This window comes from Trachinotus anak, unplaced genomic scaffold (genome assembly GCF_046630095.1).
Source record: "Trachinotus anak isolate AG129_WGS33_773 ecotype Australia unplaced genomic scaffold, CSIRO_AGI_Tana_v1 ptg000009l, whole genome shotgun sequence".
Taxonomy (NCBI): domain Eukaryota; kingdom Metazoa; phylum Chordata; class Actinopteri; order Carangiformes; family Carangidae; genus Trachinotus; species Trachinotus anak.
The window spans coordinates 12,771,851-12,792,178 of record NW_027273860.1 but is presented as its reverse complement, the minus strand read 5'-3'; the positions used below and the strand labels follow the sequence as shown (position 1 = coordinate 12,792,178).

Below are 20,328 nucleotides of genomic sequence, written 5' to 3'. Positions count from 1 at the left end.
TTTCTTACATCACGTGAGAACATGGTAAGCAGTCCTTCCTCCCAAATCACATTACCTTGTGAGGCAGCTGGATTGGTGAGATCATTGGCTGCCTCAAATACATCACAGAAACACTAAGGGCTGGATACCACAGTGGAAACAGTGTTTCCAAATCTTCCCTGCACAGTATATACCATCATCTCGCCCAACCCTTGTCTTAAGGTGTGGACTCCAGGGACCAATACTCTACACAGCTTAGGCTTAATATGAGCAATATGGATGACAATTGGTTCAGTAGCCATCCTGCAGAGTGAAAGGCTGTCATCTTTCTGACACTAATATGAGTATTGTGGGTGCAATTTTGGATCTAATTGTCTGGCTATAGCATTAATCGTTATGACAGACGGATGAAACTGTCAGGACTCTTATCACAATGAAGACAGTGATCGCACTCTTTCTCTCACACTCTTTTTTTTTATTGCTGTCTTTTGTTGCTGTCATTCTTATCTCACAACCCCTATCTCCCTCTTACTGTCTCTCTCCTTCTGCGTGTCTGTGTCTTTCCCTCTCCTGCTCTATCTGTCTTTGCTTGGGGAATCTTCGTACAAAACGCAGCGGACATGATGAAGATGCAGACATTAACCTCTCTCGATAAGAAGGGAGATAAATAGGTGTGTGTTTGTGTGTGTTGCTGAAATAACAGATAGATAAAGCCATCACAATAAGTAGAGTTGTGCGGTTGTCCCTGAGGACAGAAGAGGAACACAACCCCAGGCCTTATCAATCTGCCATGTCTGTTTTCTCCTCTCCTGAGAACATTTTGCATGTTTGCTGGGAATTTGGCTGAGAGAGAGAAAGGAAGGGGTAAAGATGGATGCACTGCAAAGAGTAAGATTATAAAGAAGATTAAGACAAGATATTTTAGCTTGGAATGTTTGTTTATGTATTCCTCCTTTGATGTTTAATGGATAATTCTAGTTTATTACAACTTTGTTTCTACCGGCTATTATAACATTTAATTCATCAAAGTAATTACCGAGATCTGGGAATAGGAGTTCCACAAAATCCCTGCAACAAATCCCTACCATGTTGAGATATGAATAATCAGGTTATGCTCCATATTATGTCTTAAAAAGGGTTTTAAAAATGATAATATGTGACAGGTACTAGTGTGCATGTGAAAACTGTCAGATGATGTTGATGGTATGAAACAGAAACTGAATGAATATGAAGTAATAAAGGGTTATAAAATTATTATACTTGTCTTAAAATATTCCAATGAAAAAAATCTGACTTGTATCTCTCTCTCACTCACACACACACTGTCCTTCTCGAGACACACAAACACGCGCTCACACACACACACACACACACACACACACAACCATGCTCCTGAGTCTCATCTTGGCAATGGCCTCTCCATATGAACTCTCTGCCAATATGATTCTATCTCTCCTTCCTCACATCTCCATCCATCCATGCTGTCGTTCTCTCATCTCCCCCTCCACCATCTTCCTCTCTCTCTCTCTCCACTCCTCCACTCCTCAGTTGTTTGTTTTGGCAGAGCTTTAACCGAATCACACAGGAGACTTAAACTGGCACAATACATAGCTCCCATTCCACCTGATGCCCTCCTCTCCTTTCCCCTTCTCCCCTCTGTCTTCTTTGATTACTCATCCTGAAAAACAACTAGAGAAAAGGATTAATTTGATTTTTTTTTTTTGTTGTGACATAGCAGGGTTAGCGAGAGGCCGAGCAGAAACTGAAAATTAGGGCTTCAGGGGCATTAACTCATTGTTGCATGCTGTATGTTTTTGTTTACTTGGTTGGTAGCCCCTCAGACACAAGACAGGGTGACTCTTGTCTTTTTAATGTGAGCCTGACCACCCTTTTTGAAACTTTTTTCTTAGTACAAGGCAGCCCATTATTTATTTATCTAATGCATGTTTTCCATCAATAGAGCTATGGCCTGCAGCAGGCAAATGATGGAGCACATGTTGCTTTTGTTCTATAGTGTCTTTGTTTGCTGTAGAAAGAGGGTTGTGGATTTGGAGACGTTTGATGCAGGGATATTTTCTCTCATTACTCTGTTGCTCTCTGTTGCTTTTCTCGTCACTAGGCTAAGACATCACATAACTACATATATAACTATACCCACTTAAGTGAATGGCAAGTGGGTGTAGTTGTTCAAAGTGGCTACGGAGCAGCTTCAAGGACGATGGCATGAAACTCACTAATTCGGTTGGGGACAAAATGGATGGCGTTCTGGTCAGCTGGGGGCTTAGCTAGGTTGGCTGTGATTGGGGACCTCACTGACCTAACTGTGAAGGTCTCAAAATGAAACTTGGTTCACACTTGTATTGAAGTACAACAACATAAACACACACACACACACACACACACACACACATACACACATACATGTACACTCAAAGGGAGAGAACTGTGAAGTCTCTTGAGGAGACAGTGGTAATCCTATCGACAATGGCTTGTCTGAACAGTGGCCTGAAGAGAGATGAGGCTAATTCTCTTTATGAGGACAATAAACCCACAGGTCACTAAGGCCAAACACACATGCGCACATGCACACACACACACACTATATATATATATATATATTTAAACACACACAGACACATCTGTAGCTTCCTCCTACAGTTTAGCCCCAGTCCAGAAGATCAAAAGTATAATAATACAGTATATCACACCTCAGTGCAATTGTGCTGCATCAAAAGTCTGCTTCAGTCCTCTCCTGTAAAAAATGTGGCTCCAGAGATTTCATTGTCTCTGATGGAATTTGACAAAGTGATATTGACAATGCAGCTTATATTCAGAGAATAAAGAGGGAAGCGTAATATTGTTTCATTCTCTCTTGCTGTTATTGTGATATATTGCCAGCCACCAAAATATTTACACCCATCTCTCTGCCTAGTTACTGTCCCATGCCAGAATACGTTATCCAAGGCAAAGAAAACAATATTACATTTCTTATTGAAAAACGACGATCCTTCACCTTTTATCCATTCATTGAAACGCGCACACATACAGACACAAAGGTATGATATTCACACACACATTCACGCAGACTCACACACAATATTGCCAAAGATGAAGCTGTTTTCAATAGATCACTAAAATCAGAGGTGTGATCTGTGACTAAGTGTGCCTGCCTGTGTCAGAAGCATTTGCCATCCAGTACATGTTAAACGTTGTGCGAGTGAGTTACATTCAACATGCAGCTGCTAGTTGTCCATATAAATCACATTAATGTGACAAAAGCCTCAAACAGTCAGTGACTCAACAATTAATCGCTTGTAATTGGAAAGAGTTTGGTCTATTTTGCAGCACAACTTTATATCCTTCACAAAAGTTTGTTTTTTTGTTTCTGCTTTATGTTTCTGTGAGGGACACAGTGAGCGTTATAGTTCACCAAAAAAACAGTAGGGTCACAATTGTTTTCTTTCTTGACAGGGACTCACAAGTTTTTTTTTGTTTGTGCCTCTCTGTGTTTGGTCCCCAGATGGGACCCCCTACACATGGTGGGTGGGCCGGGGCAGCGAGAAGCACTTCTACTGGGGCGGCTCAGGACCCGGCATCCAGAAATGTGCCTGTGGCATCGACAGGAACTGCACTGACCCCAAATACGACTGCAACTGTGACGCCGACCTCACACAATTGTAAGTCCGTGTGTCATCTACACATTCAGCAGACGCACAAACAACTTGTAATGTATTGATGAACTTCTTCTCAGTGTCAGCTTTGCACTTAAGTCTGCAGAAACAGCTGGCAATAAAAGATTTTCAGTCACACCAAGTCCACCCACCGCAGTGGAGCGTAGCAGGTTACACAGGGACATTCATAGAGCTAAGTCAGCACATCTATTTCTTCATGTCATTCTGATGTGCATTTGGCTTCATGCTCCATTGAGTATCCAGCTGTATCCAGTTTAATTTAGTTTTACTTTTTGTTCCATCAATAATGCCACAGTACTTCTGGTTGATCCGAGGTGCTATAGCACATATACTGTTGAATAATCATGCTTATAGAAATGGTGTCTGTTTCTCCTTCAAAAATGTTACAATACAAAATATTTGCAATGACAATTGACTGTGTGCTAAACTCCTTTTTATCCATTCATAGCTAAGCCTGGCAGAGTCAAAGAGTTTGGAGAGCAGGGTCTTTTAATCCCTTCTAAATCCAAAAGGATGTGTGTATGTCTCCTTAACACACATAACAAAGATTAGCCTGCCTGGCTAACTTGGGGTAACTAGGTTACTAGTAGGAAGTTAGTGTTACATCAAAGGCTAAGAGTTAGAGTAAGTATTATATCACCACATTGTGTGCGATTACAGATTACATTAAAAAAAAAAACCTGTCTGGTAAAACATAGTGAAACATATTGTTTGAAAATACAAACAATAATGCATAATTGTAATTTATGTATCACTTATCCAAGTACTAAGTGTTTTAATATAGTAAGCTAAGCACTCAGAAAGGGTTATGGTAGAATAAAATAACAGTCTGTTGTTTTTTTTCATAATACCATACTTGGCTTGTTCTTGCTTCTACCCTGTGAGAACAATAACACTGCTTTATATCCATGTCTTGTGTGTAAGTCATCAGCTGTTGGGAAAGCAGACTTTTTTTCTCATAGCCTTGTCCTTTCAGTACGATATCCTGCATGTGGCAATCAAGAGCATAGACTGAGTTTTCAACCATCTCACAAAATTAAAATTAATTAACTTAATTAACTTAATTAGTTCATTAGCTACAGCTGATTAAACTTGCTAACAAAAGTTCTCATTTCAGCAGGCCAACTTGACTCTTGCTGGCTAGAAATGCCAGTCTGCTTTTAACTACATATGAAATCAGGAACCTCCTGTTAAAGATATTACCATGAATTTAGAATGGTGAATATGCACTCACAGATTTTCTCAGCTGATCAGAGGAACTGGTTGAACTTATGTTTCACTTTCACAATATTAACTAAGTATTGTCATTCAGACATGCGGCTGTTTCTAAAATATTCTAAGTTTAAAATGAGATTGTAAAGGTCACTATGCCTATTAGACTTCATAAGTACATGTTCTATCACAGATATATTAATTTTAGTTGACATTCACAAATACATATGAATCCCTGCAAAGCCCCCTCAAAGAAGTCAAGTTTTATTTATACAGCCCAATATCTCAACCCACAAATTTGCCTCAAGGGACTTAACTGCATAACAGAACATCTAGCCAGAAAGCAAGAAGATTGTATTGCTATATCAACTGAACTCAAAAGTGAAATGTCATACTCATGGCAGTTGATACACAATTTCACCGTGCTGAAACTGAAATTGTCACCACTGCTAATGCTAATGTGTGCATTGATCTGCAAGCTCAGAATCTGCCTCTGCTGGACAGTATGATGAGATGTCTAAGTTCAAAGGCAGAAGGGGCTGAATGATGAATGCCACCATCAATTATGCATTTATTTAAGAGGGAAGTTTGCCTCCAGAACCAACAGTTTGTGTTTCACAGCTCTTTTAGCTAGCTGATGGATATTCTCATTAAACCAACTGCATCGTTGTCTGTGGGTGTGTGCATGCATGCGTGTGCCTGTGCAAACTGTATGTGAGTAATTACTGTGTGTTAGCAAGTGGGAGAGATTTCATTTGCTTTCATGTCTCCTGCCTCATCTCTAAAACGGACGAGATTACAAATAAGCCTTACTCTGTCTGGTTCTCTCCATTAATATTGTATGCATTAATTTCTCATTGTTTGGTTGAGTGAGTTTTTGAAATATTACCCATATAACTGTATTTCCACTCATTACCCTTATTTTTGGCAGCACATGTAGAAACACACACACACACAAATACACACACAGCACATGTATGCTTGCTCACATGCTCACTCATACACACATGCATACACACAACCACAAATTAGTTCTGTCACTGTTTCTTTTCCAAATTGTATCGAATGAAAAATAATTAAAATCAAATAGTTCTGTGAATAATTTAAAACATGTCAAACTCAAACTCATTACCACTTTGAAGGCTATGATTTACATATTTAATATTTCTACTCTTGTCTGTTTTGATGTTGTCAGTGGACTAGTTAATGTGATAGCAAGAGAAGGTAAAGAATTATATTATCTATGTATCCTTGTATTAATATAATTTTTTGATTGATTAATTTTGTAGACTCACTCTTGTTCTCATATCATACATTGATTTAAAAGTGTTAATATGTAACTTTTCTGCATTAAAATGTCTAAAAACAACTAGACCATTATACTTTGTAGAGTTGTGTACTTACATAAACCCAAATGTTTCCAGCAAACCAAGAGAAATCTGTGATTTTTAACAATGGTAACGGTTTCAGTGTAATTTTCCTCTATATACATGCATCAGCATTGCAGTCAAAATTGACTTTTGTAAGTTTTAACTGGATGAAGGACTTTGGTTATCGGACGTCTGGATCATAAGTTATCAGAAAAATAAGCTGAGCAAAGGTTAACAGCAGCTCGCAGCCCCTCCAAGACGTCCTGAGTCCACCGAACAGCCCTGGAAGAAAGATCTATAACATGAAACTGCCTTACTCAGTGTTTCACACAGAAATTACAGATGAAAAAACTAAGTGAAGAGACTAAACAGCGTTAACATGGATTTTGTTTTTACCTCTTTCTGCATGTGTCTTTCATCATCTTACAGGAGAGAAGATTCTGGTCTCCTGGTATATAAGGAACACCTGCCAGTCAGCCAGGTTGCCGTGGGTGACACTAACAGACCGGGATCTTTGGCCAAGCTGACAGTTGGACCGCTCCGTTGCCAGGGAGACAGTAAGTGTTATGCCGAGGATACATACGTACTGTAATATGAAATTGCAGCTCTCTATATTATTTTGATTAATGGGCAGCTTGGTAAATATAATGCAACCACATCAACATCCAGAGTCAGGATTCACTTGGACGAAAAACTGAACAGACATTATGGTGAAGATGATTGTTGAGATAAGTGCTTGACTCAGTGGTGTATTTGAGGGTTATTTGAGCTACAAGGCACTGGAAACTCAGTTAGGATGGTAGGTGATTGATCAATGAGTTGAGCTGGCTACGTGCTTGCATGTGTTTCCCAGAGGCACTCTGGCTTCCTGCCACAGTCTGAAGACATGCAGGCTAATTGGCGATTCTAAATTGCCCTTAGGTGTGGCTGGTTGTTTGTCTCTATATGTCAGCCCTGTGATAGACTGATGACCTCTTCAGGGTGTATCCTGCCTCCTGCCCAATGCCCGCTGTGACTGGCTCCAGCGACCCTCAAAGGATAAGCATTACGTTGAATGAATGGGTGGCTCCAGTATTTCGAATGTAATGATTTGAATTTAAATTGGTTAATCAGACCTAAAAGAAATCAATTAGAAGATGTCACTAAGGGCTTTTTTTCACTATTTTCTCTATTTTATAAACCAGCTGCTTAGTCAGTAAATTAAAAAAAAAATCTGTAAATGACCTGATACTGAAAATAATTAATAATTAATTATAGTCCTTATACAATCAGTGCATACAATAAATTTGGTTAAGAATGTGTTCTTTGCTGTTAATAATAATTTTTTGGAAGATTTAGTATGAAGACATTACATAACAGTACTACGTATTACACGGTAACAATAGCATTTATCTAATACTTATATAGATCTGTATACATTGAACTGAGCTCACTCAGCTAATGTAAGATCATCCATAATATTGGAACCCCAATGGAGACTTGGTCCCTGTGAGTCGAGAGTGAGGAACGACACAGCTCCACACGTGGATATCAAGGTGTGCTCTGATTCAAAAGAAGTTAAAAGGTCAGTAATGCACACAGGAGCCAAATCACACTGCGCTTTAGAGTTACCAGTAAGATCTTAAAAAGAAGTTCAAACTTTACAGGGAGTCTGCACAAGAGGATGAAAACTGGTTTCCACATTTCGGATTAGCTGCAGGTGTAAAAAGGACCTTTGAGTGAGGAAGGAGAGCTGCGGGTTATTAAGAGGAAATATCTGCGTTAATGACCTTCTCCAACTTAGCTGTTGAGAGGATGGGTTTCATTTTCGAATAATTCTCAGCTTGTTGTAGAGGCATGACTGCATAACCTTTGTGAAAGGCTCATCAAAGGTTGAATCAAGAGAACACCTCCAGTCTCTTGACTATGGTCCTTATTAAAAATCCCCAGTTGACATTGTGTGTAGTTTTTAAACAGTCAGGGGAAGCAAAAGGGGCCTTTTTTAATTTGATGTTAAGTTGTGGGAAATTCCTGGACAAGCACTTAATGGTACTTGAGCAGACTTTCAAAATGCTCATGAAAGGTAGATAGGAGGTTTCTTTGAAACCATAGCTTTGTAAGCTATCAATGACTTTACACTGGAAGAAGTTGACCTACAGCAAATCTACCTAAGGGAGAAAACTAGTACAGTTAACTAAAGCTAAAGTTTAAACTACTTTGTAAAAAAAAAAAAAGGATCAGGTTGACAATCTCTTTATTAGGCAGAACAAAGGCTATTAAGATGATATTTCTCCCACAGCTATTATATTGTCTCCGGATCTTAGACTCCATTAGTCTTCCATTTGTGTGGGATTATAAAACACACAGAATGGGGAAAGCCCATTTTAGTAAATCTAAGACAAGAGGCGGGCTGGTTCTGCCAAATTTCACATTTATTACTGGGCTGCCAACATCCGCTCCATTGCCCACTGGTTGGATGGTATGGTAGTGCTATCTGACGGGTTGGAGATGGAGGACAGTTTACCTTTCACTGTCTGGGCAGTCATTTCATCGCCTGTGCCACTAAGCAAAGTAACAACCCAATCATTTCTAACACCATAAGCATTTGGAAACAAATTACAAGACAGGACATTGTCCTTCTTATTATCCTCTCTGTGCAATCCCTCATTTGCTCCTTCCAATCCAGATGCTGTTTTTCTTGCATGGAGCGAGATGGGAATGTCAAGTGTTGGCGTTCTGTACCTGGAAGGGGCATTTGCATCCATCCAGCAGCTCCAAGAAAAATAAGCTCTTCCACAACAGGATATCCTTAAATATTTCCATGTTAGGAGTGAGATCACACTTTCCTGACTTTGAGAGCGCAGGGCCAGATAAATTGGATGGTTGTCTGAAACATCTCACTGGGTCTGAAAATATCATTTCTTGTCTGCACAGAACATTACAGAGTATAGCCCCAATTATAACTAACATCATTAAGGCAGATGGGGGCAGAGCTGGGTGAATAGTTGTCACAGAATATTTGGAGCTAAAGCCTGAAATATATACATACAGTACATGTTCGATTAATGCACAACACTGTTTAATGTAATTATTGCACAGATTGCACTATTCAAAGACAAAATTGAATGTTTCCGGAAATCTCACCAATCTTATAAATGTGTCTCGACAGAAGCCACCTTATTACAGTTATGCCCTGTGTCCCGATTTGCCATATTTTTGAGGGGATATTCAGATTATTTTGGAAGCTATTGGGGGTGGAGATAGAACCTGACCCAGTGTTAATCCTCGTAGGAATATCAGGAAGGCTGAACTCTGAAGGATCAACTCTCTTCTTGTTCTGTTTTTTCATTCTGTACTGTTGTGTTGTGAGGACAGTTTTCTTTGTTGGCAATAAATAGTCCACTTCAAGGGTATTGTTTGTGATATGTTATGTTATGACTGCTCTGTTATGCCTGTTCAACCATTGTAGTGTTTCTGAAATGCTAAAACAATATGGACAATGGAATAAAAGATCTTAAATAATATATAATATCATATCTTTTGTGCCAATAAGGCCATTTGTGACCTTTAGAAGCACTGCCTCTTACACAGGGAAGCAGCCTAAAACCAGATTGGAGTGTTTCCAAAATTCAATTAAAACTGAATAAATTAACAGTGAGAATATCCAAAACCAAAAACTTTTGACTCATGACCTTCTGTGCATAAGACGTACTGGGTCCCATAAGATACATTTTCTTATCTGAAAGTCAGCAAGTTAATGTAAGAGATCATTTTCAAGGTTGTTGGACAATGCACTGTACCCTTGTAAAAGTTGTGTGGCTTCTGCTTCTCTTTAATCTCCTCACAGTCTGCTTGACTCAACCCTTCATAATGCATTTTCTGTACTGAGTGAAAATAACTCATAAAAACCAAGTAAATGTCACTGGTCTCCATTACTATTGATGTATTCAGAAATGTAACAGAGGGAAACTGTAAGGATTTTGTAATTCTGGTGAGCAAAGTCCAAGGCATCTTAGAGCGATAGCTGGCGACGTTCATACACTCACATTTAAATTACTACTTGAATTGGCCATTTTAAGTGACAGCTGCATTGCGTGCAGTTCACTACAGCTGCAAAGGCAGCGAAACACAGAAAACCTAGACGCTATCTACCTGCTAAAACATTTGCATTTCAAGCAACAATTTACACAAAATGGTTAACAATAAGATGATTGTCACTCTATTTGCTAGGTTACATCTCTGAACCAGTTAGTTAGGAAACCTCTGACTGCAGTCAAGGATACATGGTTTACTGTTGTGCCTGTTCTGCCTGTCAGCAGTGTGGAGTCAGTCAGTCATGGACATCCACAGGTTTTCTGGCACATTCTGTAAAGAAAATAATTCTATAGATCAGTGAGGAGTTGACAATAATTAAAATCTTTGAGTTTATTGCAAAACCAAAAAGAAAATAAAAAAGTGTCACTGTGGTGTAGTCACACAGCAGCCCATAGGTTACTCACTTTCATCAGTTCCTGATGAAAGTGAGAGCTGGTTCATGTTCTTGTTATTGTTCATGTCTCGTCTGTCAAGTCAGAGACCAGTTCATTCTGACATCTTGGATATGACGCCGTTTATTGTTCACAATACTCATTTAAAAGATTTGAGGAAAAATGGCTCTTAGTATCAACAACTATCAACAACTATTTACAGGTGTTTAGAATAGTAGCAGATAAAAATGTGACTAATTAATGTTTTTTTTACACGTACAATGGACTTCTGCATTGCCATTACCTGATAATTGGACTGACTTGTGTTTTTGTTATTAAGTCTGATATCGTGTTCATGTTAGATCAGATGTGGAATCAGATGTGGTCAGCATTTCAGAGGTCTGAAACCAGCCTGAAACCAGCCTTCTGTAATATCAAAAAAAAAAAAGAGAGCAAGAGAGGGAGTGCTTTGGTCTTAATTATCTTTACTCTCCACATGTGGAGGAAAATGTTGTCTTTCTTCTTCTTTAATCCCAGTGGAAATGAAGCATTATCAGTATGTCTTAGACTGTACAATACAATCAGACATTGTTAGCCAAACTTTTTGGAAAGTAAAAACCTCTTTTGACTGTAAGAATGTTCTGTTGGTGGTTTGGATGGGGTCTTAATTAAAAACTATCGTGAGAGAGAACAAAAGAAAACACTTCATGCGTAGCAGAGTACAATGGAGCACATTGTTATTCTGGAGCTGCACTTGAGGCCTGTGTGAAAATAACACATTTCGAATATTCACATGGCAATCATTCAGAGAAAAGGTTTTCTTATCTTGACTATTCCGCTGTGGAAAATAACTATGTATATGTTTGTGCACTTGTACATGTGTGTCTCCTTGTGTGTAGGCACTAGCATTTCTGCTAATGTATGCTTGTGTGGCTAGACAAAATAGTGCATAAAGCAGCATCTGAACACCATTCAGAGACTTTCCATTTAAAAACTCATCCTCTCATCCTTTTATTCTCTACCAACTACTCCCTGTAGTTTTGGTTGTTTCTCAGGCAAACAACAGCTATCGGATACTGCAGAAACACAAACATACATACACTAAGAGGCAGTTTAATCCTTGCTGTTTCTTTTCCTGTCTGTTCCTCTAATCATTGTTGGCACACTGCTCTCTGTGGGACATCGGGTCAACTGGAAGACACACAGATTCTGAAGCTCTATCATATTGACATCCTCTCTTTCTCCACAACTCATGAGCCTGGTCTATTCACTTTGTGCTGAATCTACCTGCAGCGTGTCAGTCCTGCAGATTGTATCGTGTTTCTGTCAGGTTGGCATGGATTAACTGCATCGCATTCCTGATGCATCTGTTATACCTGATGAAACTTACACTAAATGAAACATTTCTCATTCTGAATTTGAGTGGGCTTTCGGGCAAACTCATGAAAGTCAATTGGATAATGGAAACTTTATTCTAATGATGTAAAACCACACAACCATAAGGAAAAGCTTGATTTACAAGGGGCCATTCAGTAGCTGCAGGGCTGGATTAAAGGGTAGCACCCCAGCGACATGCAGTTCACATCAAAATACTTGATGCTGACATGTCAGGATACATCACCATGCAGGTCTATTCTTCAGAAAAGCAGAAATTTCATAACGTTTGCTCCCTCAGATCAGCCCATCCAGGTTACTAGACCTATGTCTGGTGTGTGCTATTGGTGTCAGTTGACCCTTGTCAAATAAAGCCTTTCTGCGACCCCAAGTACAATCTGTTTGGAGGCACCCTGGAGGCTGCAGGAGCCAAGAAGCTGCTTTATTTGCTTAATTTGCCTCAGACCAGCTATGATTCTCTCCCTCCTGATTGTGACCTAAACAAGATGCAGAGTAGAACTACAGTAAAAGGCAATGTATCATTTCTTCTGTAGTCCAGAGCAAATGAACCAAACCGCAGGTATGAAAGCAACCGCAGTCTGATTCTGACTTCCCAAAAGCATTAACCATTAACAGATTCAGAACAGAACAATATACATTCTTCTATTAAATGATTTTGTCTTTTGAGATTTCCCCTTGCCTCTCTCTTTGTTTATTTTTATCTCCTATGAAAAAATAGATTAAAACATCATAGAGCAAAAGTAATGTTGGTATCTGCTGTGTGATGTAACAAAGTACCAGAGAGGTTTTGTGGAAAGTAATATCCTGTGGAAAGGGAAAGCAAACATGGATTTCATCTTAAGTGCAAGGCGACACGATCATTATGATGATAATACTTCATATATTATCTATTGACTGCTCATTTTTCATACTAAAGGGAATAATAGAGTGTAGCTGTGCAATCTCAGCAGACTGTAAGTGCAGATATGTATACTCTGCATGTTTAAGAGAGAGAAAGTGCTGGATTTAAATCTACAAAAGAATGCTTATACATCTCTCGTGCACTATAATGTTTACCCTCAGTCTGTCTGTCCATTCGTCTGGTCAGACAGGAAGTGCATTACATGACAGAAACCCTACCCTTTCTCCTCACTCGTGTCACACTCATTAGGGTCCCCTCATCAACAATCTGGTGCCGCTCTCACTAACGTCCCTTCATCACAAAGCTGCCAACATACAAACAAACCATGATTTAATGACCCATGACATCACATCTGTTTGTGTGTGTGGGTCTATCATGTCACAGTATGGCAGGCACAATTACTGAAGATGGATCCTTCTGTCAATCGGAGGGAGTCATATTCTCTTTGTCTTACTCTATTATCCACTTTGTGTGACTGAGTGTGTGTGAGACTCTTTTTTTTATTGAGTGACCAAATTAACAAACTAACTTTAAAATAAAGATGAATTTGAGGTATGTTCGCCATAGTGCATACATTATAAATTTGCCCATTAAGGCATATTAAACATATATTAAAAATTTCACACGTGAATAGGTACAACGTGCATGATTGATGCATCTCATACTTCGTATGGAGCTCTGTCTCAGTAAGAGCAATGATGATCGGCGGCCATATAATGGGTTTTCATAGGCAAATGACTAATGTCTTAGTCAGTCAGGGAAAGTTTTAGTAGGGAGGTACTTATGTGTCTGTGAATGTGCATGCTCCTGTATGTGTATTACTGTCTCTTTCTCTGGTGGGTACAAGAGCAAATATGAGTGTGTGTGTGTGTGTGTGTGCGTGTGTGTGTGTGTGTGTGTGTGTGTGTGTGTGTGTGTGTGTGTGTGTACATACGTGTCCTGACATTAATGAAGCACATTTCCATGGCTACTTTCATGGCAGCCTATACAGTCACAGGCAGACAGAGAGGAATTAGTCTCATTTATAGATGTTAAAAGGGTTTGGACATTTTAATAGAAGGGAATGAAAATAAATGACAGCAGATGAAGCAAAGCACCATATATTCTATTGTTATAATGTAGTGCATTTGGTATGAGGCATGTTTGGCCTCATGACTGGCCACAAATGAAACTCTTCGTGGGTCACCTATGATATTTCAAAACAAATTAATTGGTTTGTATCCATTTGTCACTGTTCATATGCCCACATATAATTGTCATATTCTCACTGATGTCTTTCTAACATTGAAGGTCTGATGATTTAAACTTTTTCATGTAGGGTATATAATCAGCAATCCATTTGTTTTTTTCTCCTAATTTTTCATTTTCATTCGTCTTTCTCTAAAACTGAACACTGGGCATTATGATCGTCATGAAAGGAGGATTTATTGCAGGATTGTTATATTAGACTGCATTAGTTTTAGCTCGTTGTTCCTAATAAACTGCCAACTTAGTGTAGTTCTGGGCTCTGACAGTTTAGTGCTAAAAATGTATGACAAGCAAATTAATTACAAAGTGAGACTGAAGGTTTCGCAGGTCTCAGATGACAGCCATAAACTAATTACCTTAAGATTCAAATGCTACATTTACTGTGAATATACAATACTGAGACCATAAAATTACATGGCACTGAGGGCTCAATTACACACAGATGAGATGAAAGACAAGCCTCAATGGACAGAAATATATGTGTGATGTGCCACAGTTCAACGTGTTGCAGAGCTATATATGTAGGTTCAAGTGTTTTGAACAATGCTATCAGAACCATGCCCTCAGGGGCACTTTCTTAGTCAGAGGCATTACCTTCCACGACAGGTGCTGTTTCTGCTGTTAGATGAGAAGGGCTATTCTTAGTCCTTTGATGAAAAACCACTTTGCACCTGAAGTATATAGCAGAATAAGTAGCAAATGAAAAAGTTACATGAGATGGCATGGCGTGTATTTGGTCCAGAAAAGTGGTGTATCAGGCCTGAGATCCTAAATCTCACTATTCTACTGTGATATTACGCCTCGCACTGTCTGTACATGCAATATGTGTGGGGATGAGCTAATTAATATGAGCTATTGTGGTAGTATAAGTGTTGTCTACTCTGCCTGCAGCAAGGAGTGTACATGAATTTGAATGTGTGTTTGTTTTACTGTATTCATGGGGTCTGAAAACCGGGAGCTCATTAAACTCAAGGGTTCTGACAGTTTTATGGGGACCAAGATGCTGGACCCCACACGTATAAATGGCCATTTGATAATCAAGACTTCAGGTTAGAATTGTGATGGTTAGGGCTTAGGCAAATCATTATTTCAATAACAGTTCCCCACAAATCTAGTAAAACAAGGATATGTGTGTGTGTGTGTGTGTGTGTGTGTGTGTGTGTGTGTGTGTAGCTGAAAATGTCCATGTTAATGACCAGAGACAGGGCAGTCAGTCATCCCTACCATCTGCTGGTGCTGGCATATAACCCATCTGGTCAACTATAGACAAATGAATCATCTAGTTGGCTCCAGACCCAAACTTCACCTCACACTGTACCTAACATCATGTCAGCCTCAACAGGTCAGTGGCACTGATTTTTTTGTTCATAGGTTTGGTTTTTTTTTACACAGCTGTGGCCAAATCCAGAGGTCGACAGCTGCTTTTAGTGATACATGGAAAACTATTTTTCAGTTAAATTAATTGATGGATCTGCAGGGGAGTTAGTGTTGGTGTGTCTGCTTGAATGTGTCGATTTACTTCCTTACTTTAGGTGCAGTGAAACCCCTCCACTGTGTTTGAATTGACAATACAATCCAACAATGCAGGATGAGAAAAGCAGGAGAAAAACCCCAACAACGTCAGATTTTTCAGCTTTTCTGCTGACTGCCAGTTTAACAAGGCAGCGGCTCTATAGCCATACTAGCGTCTCCGTGGGGTTGTGCCTAGGCACAGCAGTGCATTCAGCTAAACGGCTGACAGCAGCATGCTAAATGTTCATAACAATGATGTTTAAACGCTGATATTATCCACCTATTATATTTACCATGTTTCTATTTGAGCAACGCCTGTTTTAAAAGCACCCATCCCTAGCCATGAACATAGTTCCAAAAAGACTTTCTTGTTTTTATGCACCATAAGTCTTAAGCATAAGGGAAAATGCGTGAATGCACAAAGGAGTTTATAGTTCAGGGCAGTCTCACTCCCATCTTCTCACATACAGACTTCTGGTCAGGAGCCTTTGGCATCACTTTTAAACACACTGGGTACCCCTTTAGCATCATTTTTCAACATGCAGGATAATCCAGTAGACTTCCATTGTTCTCTGCTGCATTAGCGCGTGAGTCAAGCAGGCCACAGCCTGTTCTCTGGAGCGAGAGCGCATTATTGCTCTGAAGTCTCAGTAAATTATTTTCTGTATTAAGCCACAACACAAACTTTCCTTAACCTTAACCAAAGCGCTTTTGTTGTGCACTCTCCATCCACCCCCCTGGTGACTCCACTGCTGTTAATGACTGTGGCACTTCATTCAACCCAGTGCATTAAAAAGTGATGCCAAGGGGCCCTGACCAAGCATCCATATGTGACGAGCTGGGAGTGACGATTTGTGTTGTACAGTTCCTTCTCCCTGTGTGCCAGTTGGCTGTTCATGGCAGATTTATTTAAAGGTTTGGCGTTACCCTAATTTGCCTTGCCTTCAAACATCAAGTTATTAGGCATTATGGCTTACAGTCTAATATTTGTCATGTCTTAGTCAGGAAAGACATTCATGTGCTGGAACAGTTTTTCAAAACATTTGTTTGATAAATATTTCAATATGGGAGTGATAAATGTGCCACAGAGCCTTGCCAACCAGTTGCATCTGTGAATCTGGCACAAGGGTAAATCAGTGGTTTATGATTTGGCTTCCAAAACAATGTTGTCTCTCCAGCACTCCATTTCTGTCAACCCTCTTATTTCTTGTTCTCCTTTGCTTCTCACACCATGGATCCCTTTTGAGCTCCTTGTCTATAACCTTCCATTTCCCTCTCTCCCTCTTGTTCTCTCTCCCTACTTGTGAAGCGTGACTCACCTCCCAGATATATTTCTATATTCTTGTGTCCTTCTTGCTTCTATGTCTTTGTCAGCCTTGTTTTCTCTCTTTTCCTTGAAGCTCTTAAGGTCTCATTCAGTGCATAAAAACAGATATCATACCAAATAAGACCTGTTATGTCATGTATTTTTGAGGTTATAACATATTTGTACTGTGAGGGCTGACAAACTGCGAAGACACTTTGTGTCTCCGTGTCTTAGGCCCCTGCATATGCTACAGTCATCAAAGCAAAACAAAAATCATCTTTGTAATCATCATAATGTAATGATGAATGAATGAATGATGAATATGAAATATCATAAACTCCAGAATCAACCCGTTTAGTGACTGGATGTGCCAACAGTATTCCAAATTATCACCTAATACCTAATCACAAACACGGCATCTCTAGGTGGTGAGCTCAGCCATGTCACTGGGGAATGCTTATCGTGCTGAACTATGAGACACACAAACACAGAGATGCATGGACACTGGTACAAACCTACACTTAGCTGATACACTAACACAAACACGTACATGTGAACGCATTTGCACATATAATTGAGTACCAGCTCACACTGAAAGGAAGCACACTGGTGCTGAAATGATAAGTCAATTACCTGATTAGTTGTTTGACAGAAAATTAATCAGCAGCATTTTTTTTTATTAGGGATAAACATGAACTTATCTTGAAAAAAATGACACACATTCCCTGGATCCAGCATCTCAATTATGAGGATTTGCCACTTTTCTTTGTTTTTTATGATGAGAAATTGAACATCTTTGGGTTTAGGAGTGTTGGTTGAACAACATAAGTAGTTTGAAGACGTCATCTTGGGTTTAGAGAAATCAGGATACATATTTTTTTATGTTTTTCACAACATTTGCACATGTATAGATACATGTCAGGTCACTAAAATCATGGAAAGATTCCTCGATAGTTACATTAATCATTAGTTGCAGTCGTAACACGTGCACTCCTCCCTTCTGCTCCACTGTTCCTGTTCTCCAGGGTTATGGTGGAGGGGGTGCGACCAATCCTCTGAGGCATCAAGGAGATCTCACACAGCTGATACCACATTAGCACATTAGCCTTCACTCTCCTCCTCTTCCTCCTGCCCTCCATAAGGCCCCCAGCTCCTCCTCCTCTCCTGTCATCTGCTCTCTACATTACTTTATTCTCCTCTTTTCTATCACTTCTTCAATCCCCCTTCCTCTTTTTCCTTCTTCTCTCCCCAGCTGTCCTCTCCACGCTCTCCTCTCCTCTTCTTCGCCCCTACCCTTTGTCTTCCTTGAGTGATAAGAGTGATACACAGACATGGCGAGGGGATAGGAGGCAGCAGAGAAGTCACTTCATCAGCCACAGTCTGATAATTCATCAGCAGCTGTTTAGCGTGCTGCTACTTTGTCTTCATTAACCGTCGCTGGTTTCGCTTCGTTCAAAAGTCATTAGAAAAAATGTTATCAAAAATCCTGCAACGTTTTCTCCATGTTCTCTCATCCTCTTCTCAGGTTTTCATTTAGAAGGAAAAATGGTCTTGCTCTGTTATTTTGATATGAACAACTTTCTATTGAATATTATGGAAGTTGCAGGAAATTGCAGGTTAAGGTCTCTGCATAAAAATAGAGCTTGTGATGAAATCACTTTCACTGAGGAGATATTAAATAAACCTATTTAAACAATGGATGTGACATAAGTGTTTTATCCAGAATAGTTTGATTGCTCATTGGAATGAAATGAAAATGGCTGCAGAGCCATTTCAAATGAAACCGTTTCTGCAATGAATTTGTTCAGCAGCTTATCAGATCTGAACGGGTTATAGTGTTTACCACAGTGGTAAATGAGGGTACAGTAAGTGCTAGAGAGATGAGTTGGTTCAAAGTTGTAATTCAGTTTTTTCTTTTAACAGATAACTACTGGAACGCTGCATCTTTCACCACCCCATCATCCTACCTGCACTTTGCCACCTTCCAGGGTGAGACCAGTGCTGACATCTCCTTCTATTTCAAGACCAGCGCACCCTACGGCGTCTTCCTGGAAAACCTGGGCAACACTGACTTCATTCGCTTGGAACTAAAATGTAAGAGTCATCTGAGTGATTCTGAGTGTACACTAGAGTCATTTCCTGCTGTGTTTGTGTCTCTTATTCTCTGTCTCACTCTGGCTTTTTATCTGGCCTTGTTTGAGGTTTAATCCAGCAGTCAGTCTGATAGTGCTGGGTCCAGCCTGTAACCCCGTACACACACACACACACACAGAATCACATAGACACACAGTCGGATGCAGACACACACACATCAGCAGCAGCCATTTGCCGTCCTGATTATGGCACACTACTTTGTGTGATTGCAAGAGAGAGCAATTATTTATTTAAGGTAATTGGTGTGTGCAATAATTATGTCCATTATGAACCTCTCTTTAACCAAATCACCCATTTTCAGGGATGACAAAACACAACCTCTCTCAGACACACAGACACACACCCCCACACATACACACACACACACAGCCTCTCTCTCTCTCCCCTCTCTCTCTCTTTTTCTAAAAATCATTCTTGCACACAGGGTCACACAACACTGACAGTGAAATAAGTAAACTGTGAATATGCTTGTGCGTGCACACACAAAAATATATGCAGTATGTGTTGCATTTAAAAAGTAAAATCAACTAACTTTAAGCTTTGGTAAACCACTGCCTCTGAATGTGGTCTGAGTGAACGGATCTCAAATGTGTCTTGGTGGCGTTTATACCTGTACTTGTCCACTTGTGATCAGACCACCTGACACAGATGTTAAAGCCAGGTCTGAACAGGGCCTCACATCCTCTAGCTCATTGGCAGAGAGGACTCAGATGAACTGTCAAAACACCCAGTCAACTCATAATCATAGAGTGGTTCTAGAGAGGGAGCGATCTTTGGCAGACCACAGACACCGGCTTGCAGAAAGCACAGTCACTAGTTCAGAGCCAAGAGTTTCATTTTAATGTTAATAAGATACACAAGATGTAATCTGCAGCTGTGTTTGTCATTTTAACCTGCAAAAGCAACAGTCAACTCCAGCTAAATGTTATGAGACTACTACCTGTATGACAAACAAAATATTCATTTAGTTTATCTCCCATCCAGCTGTTTTATCAACTGGATGAAATGGAAGTAGCTATCTGAATCAACCCTTGAGTATATACTGTACATGCTTTCACTATACAATGTCATGTGTAAAGGCTTTTTTTTTTTAAAATGTCAAGTGTAACAGAAA

General features: G+C 39.7%; 1 protein-coding gene across 3 annotated transcripts in view; it reads left to right on the top strand.

Moving 5' to 3' along the window:
- cntnap2a (contactin associated protein 2a) overlaps window positions 1-20,328 on the top strand; it is a 338,398-nt gene that overhangs the window by 276,045 nt on the left and 42,025 nt on the right. For all 3 annotated transcript variants that reach the window (XM_071485431.1, XM_071485429.1, XM_071485430.1), the window contains 3 exons: window positions 3,500-3,656; window positions 6,683-6,810; window positions 18,984-19,154. In XM_071485431.1, coding sequence (XP_071341532.1) covers window positions 3,500-3,656; window positions 6,683-6,810; window positions 18,984-19,154 — 456 coding nt within the window. The remainder of the gene's footprint in view (window positions 1-3,499; window positions 3,657-6,682; window positions 6,811-18,983; window positions 19,155-20,328) is intronic.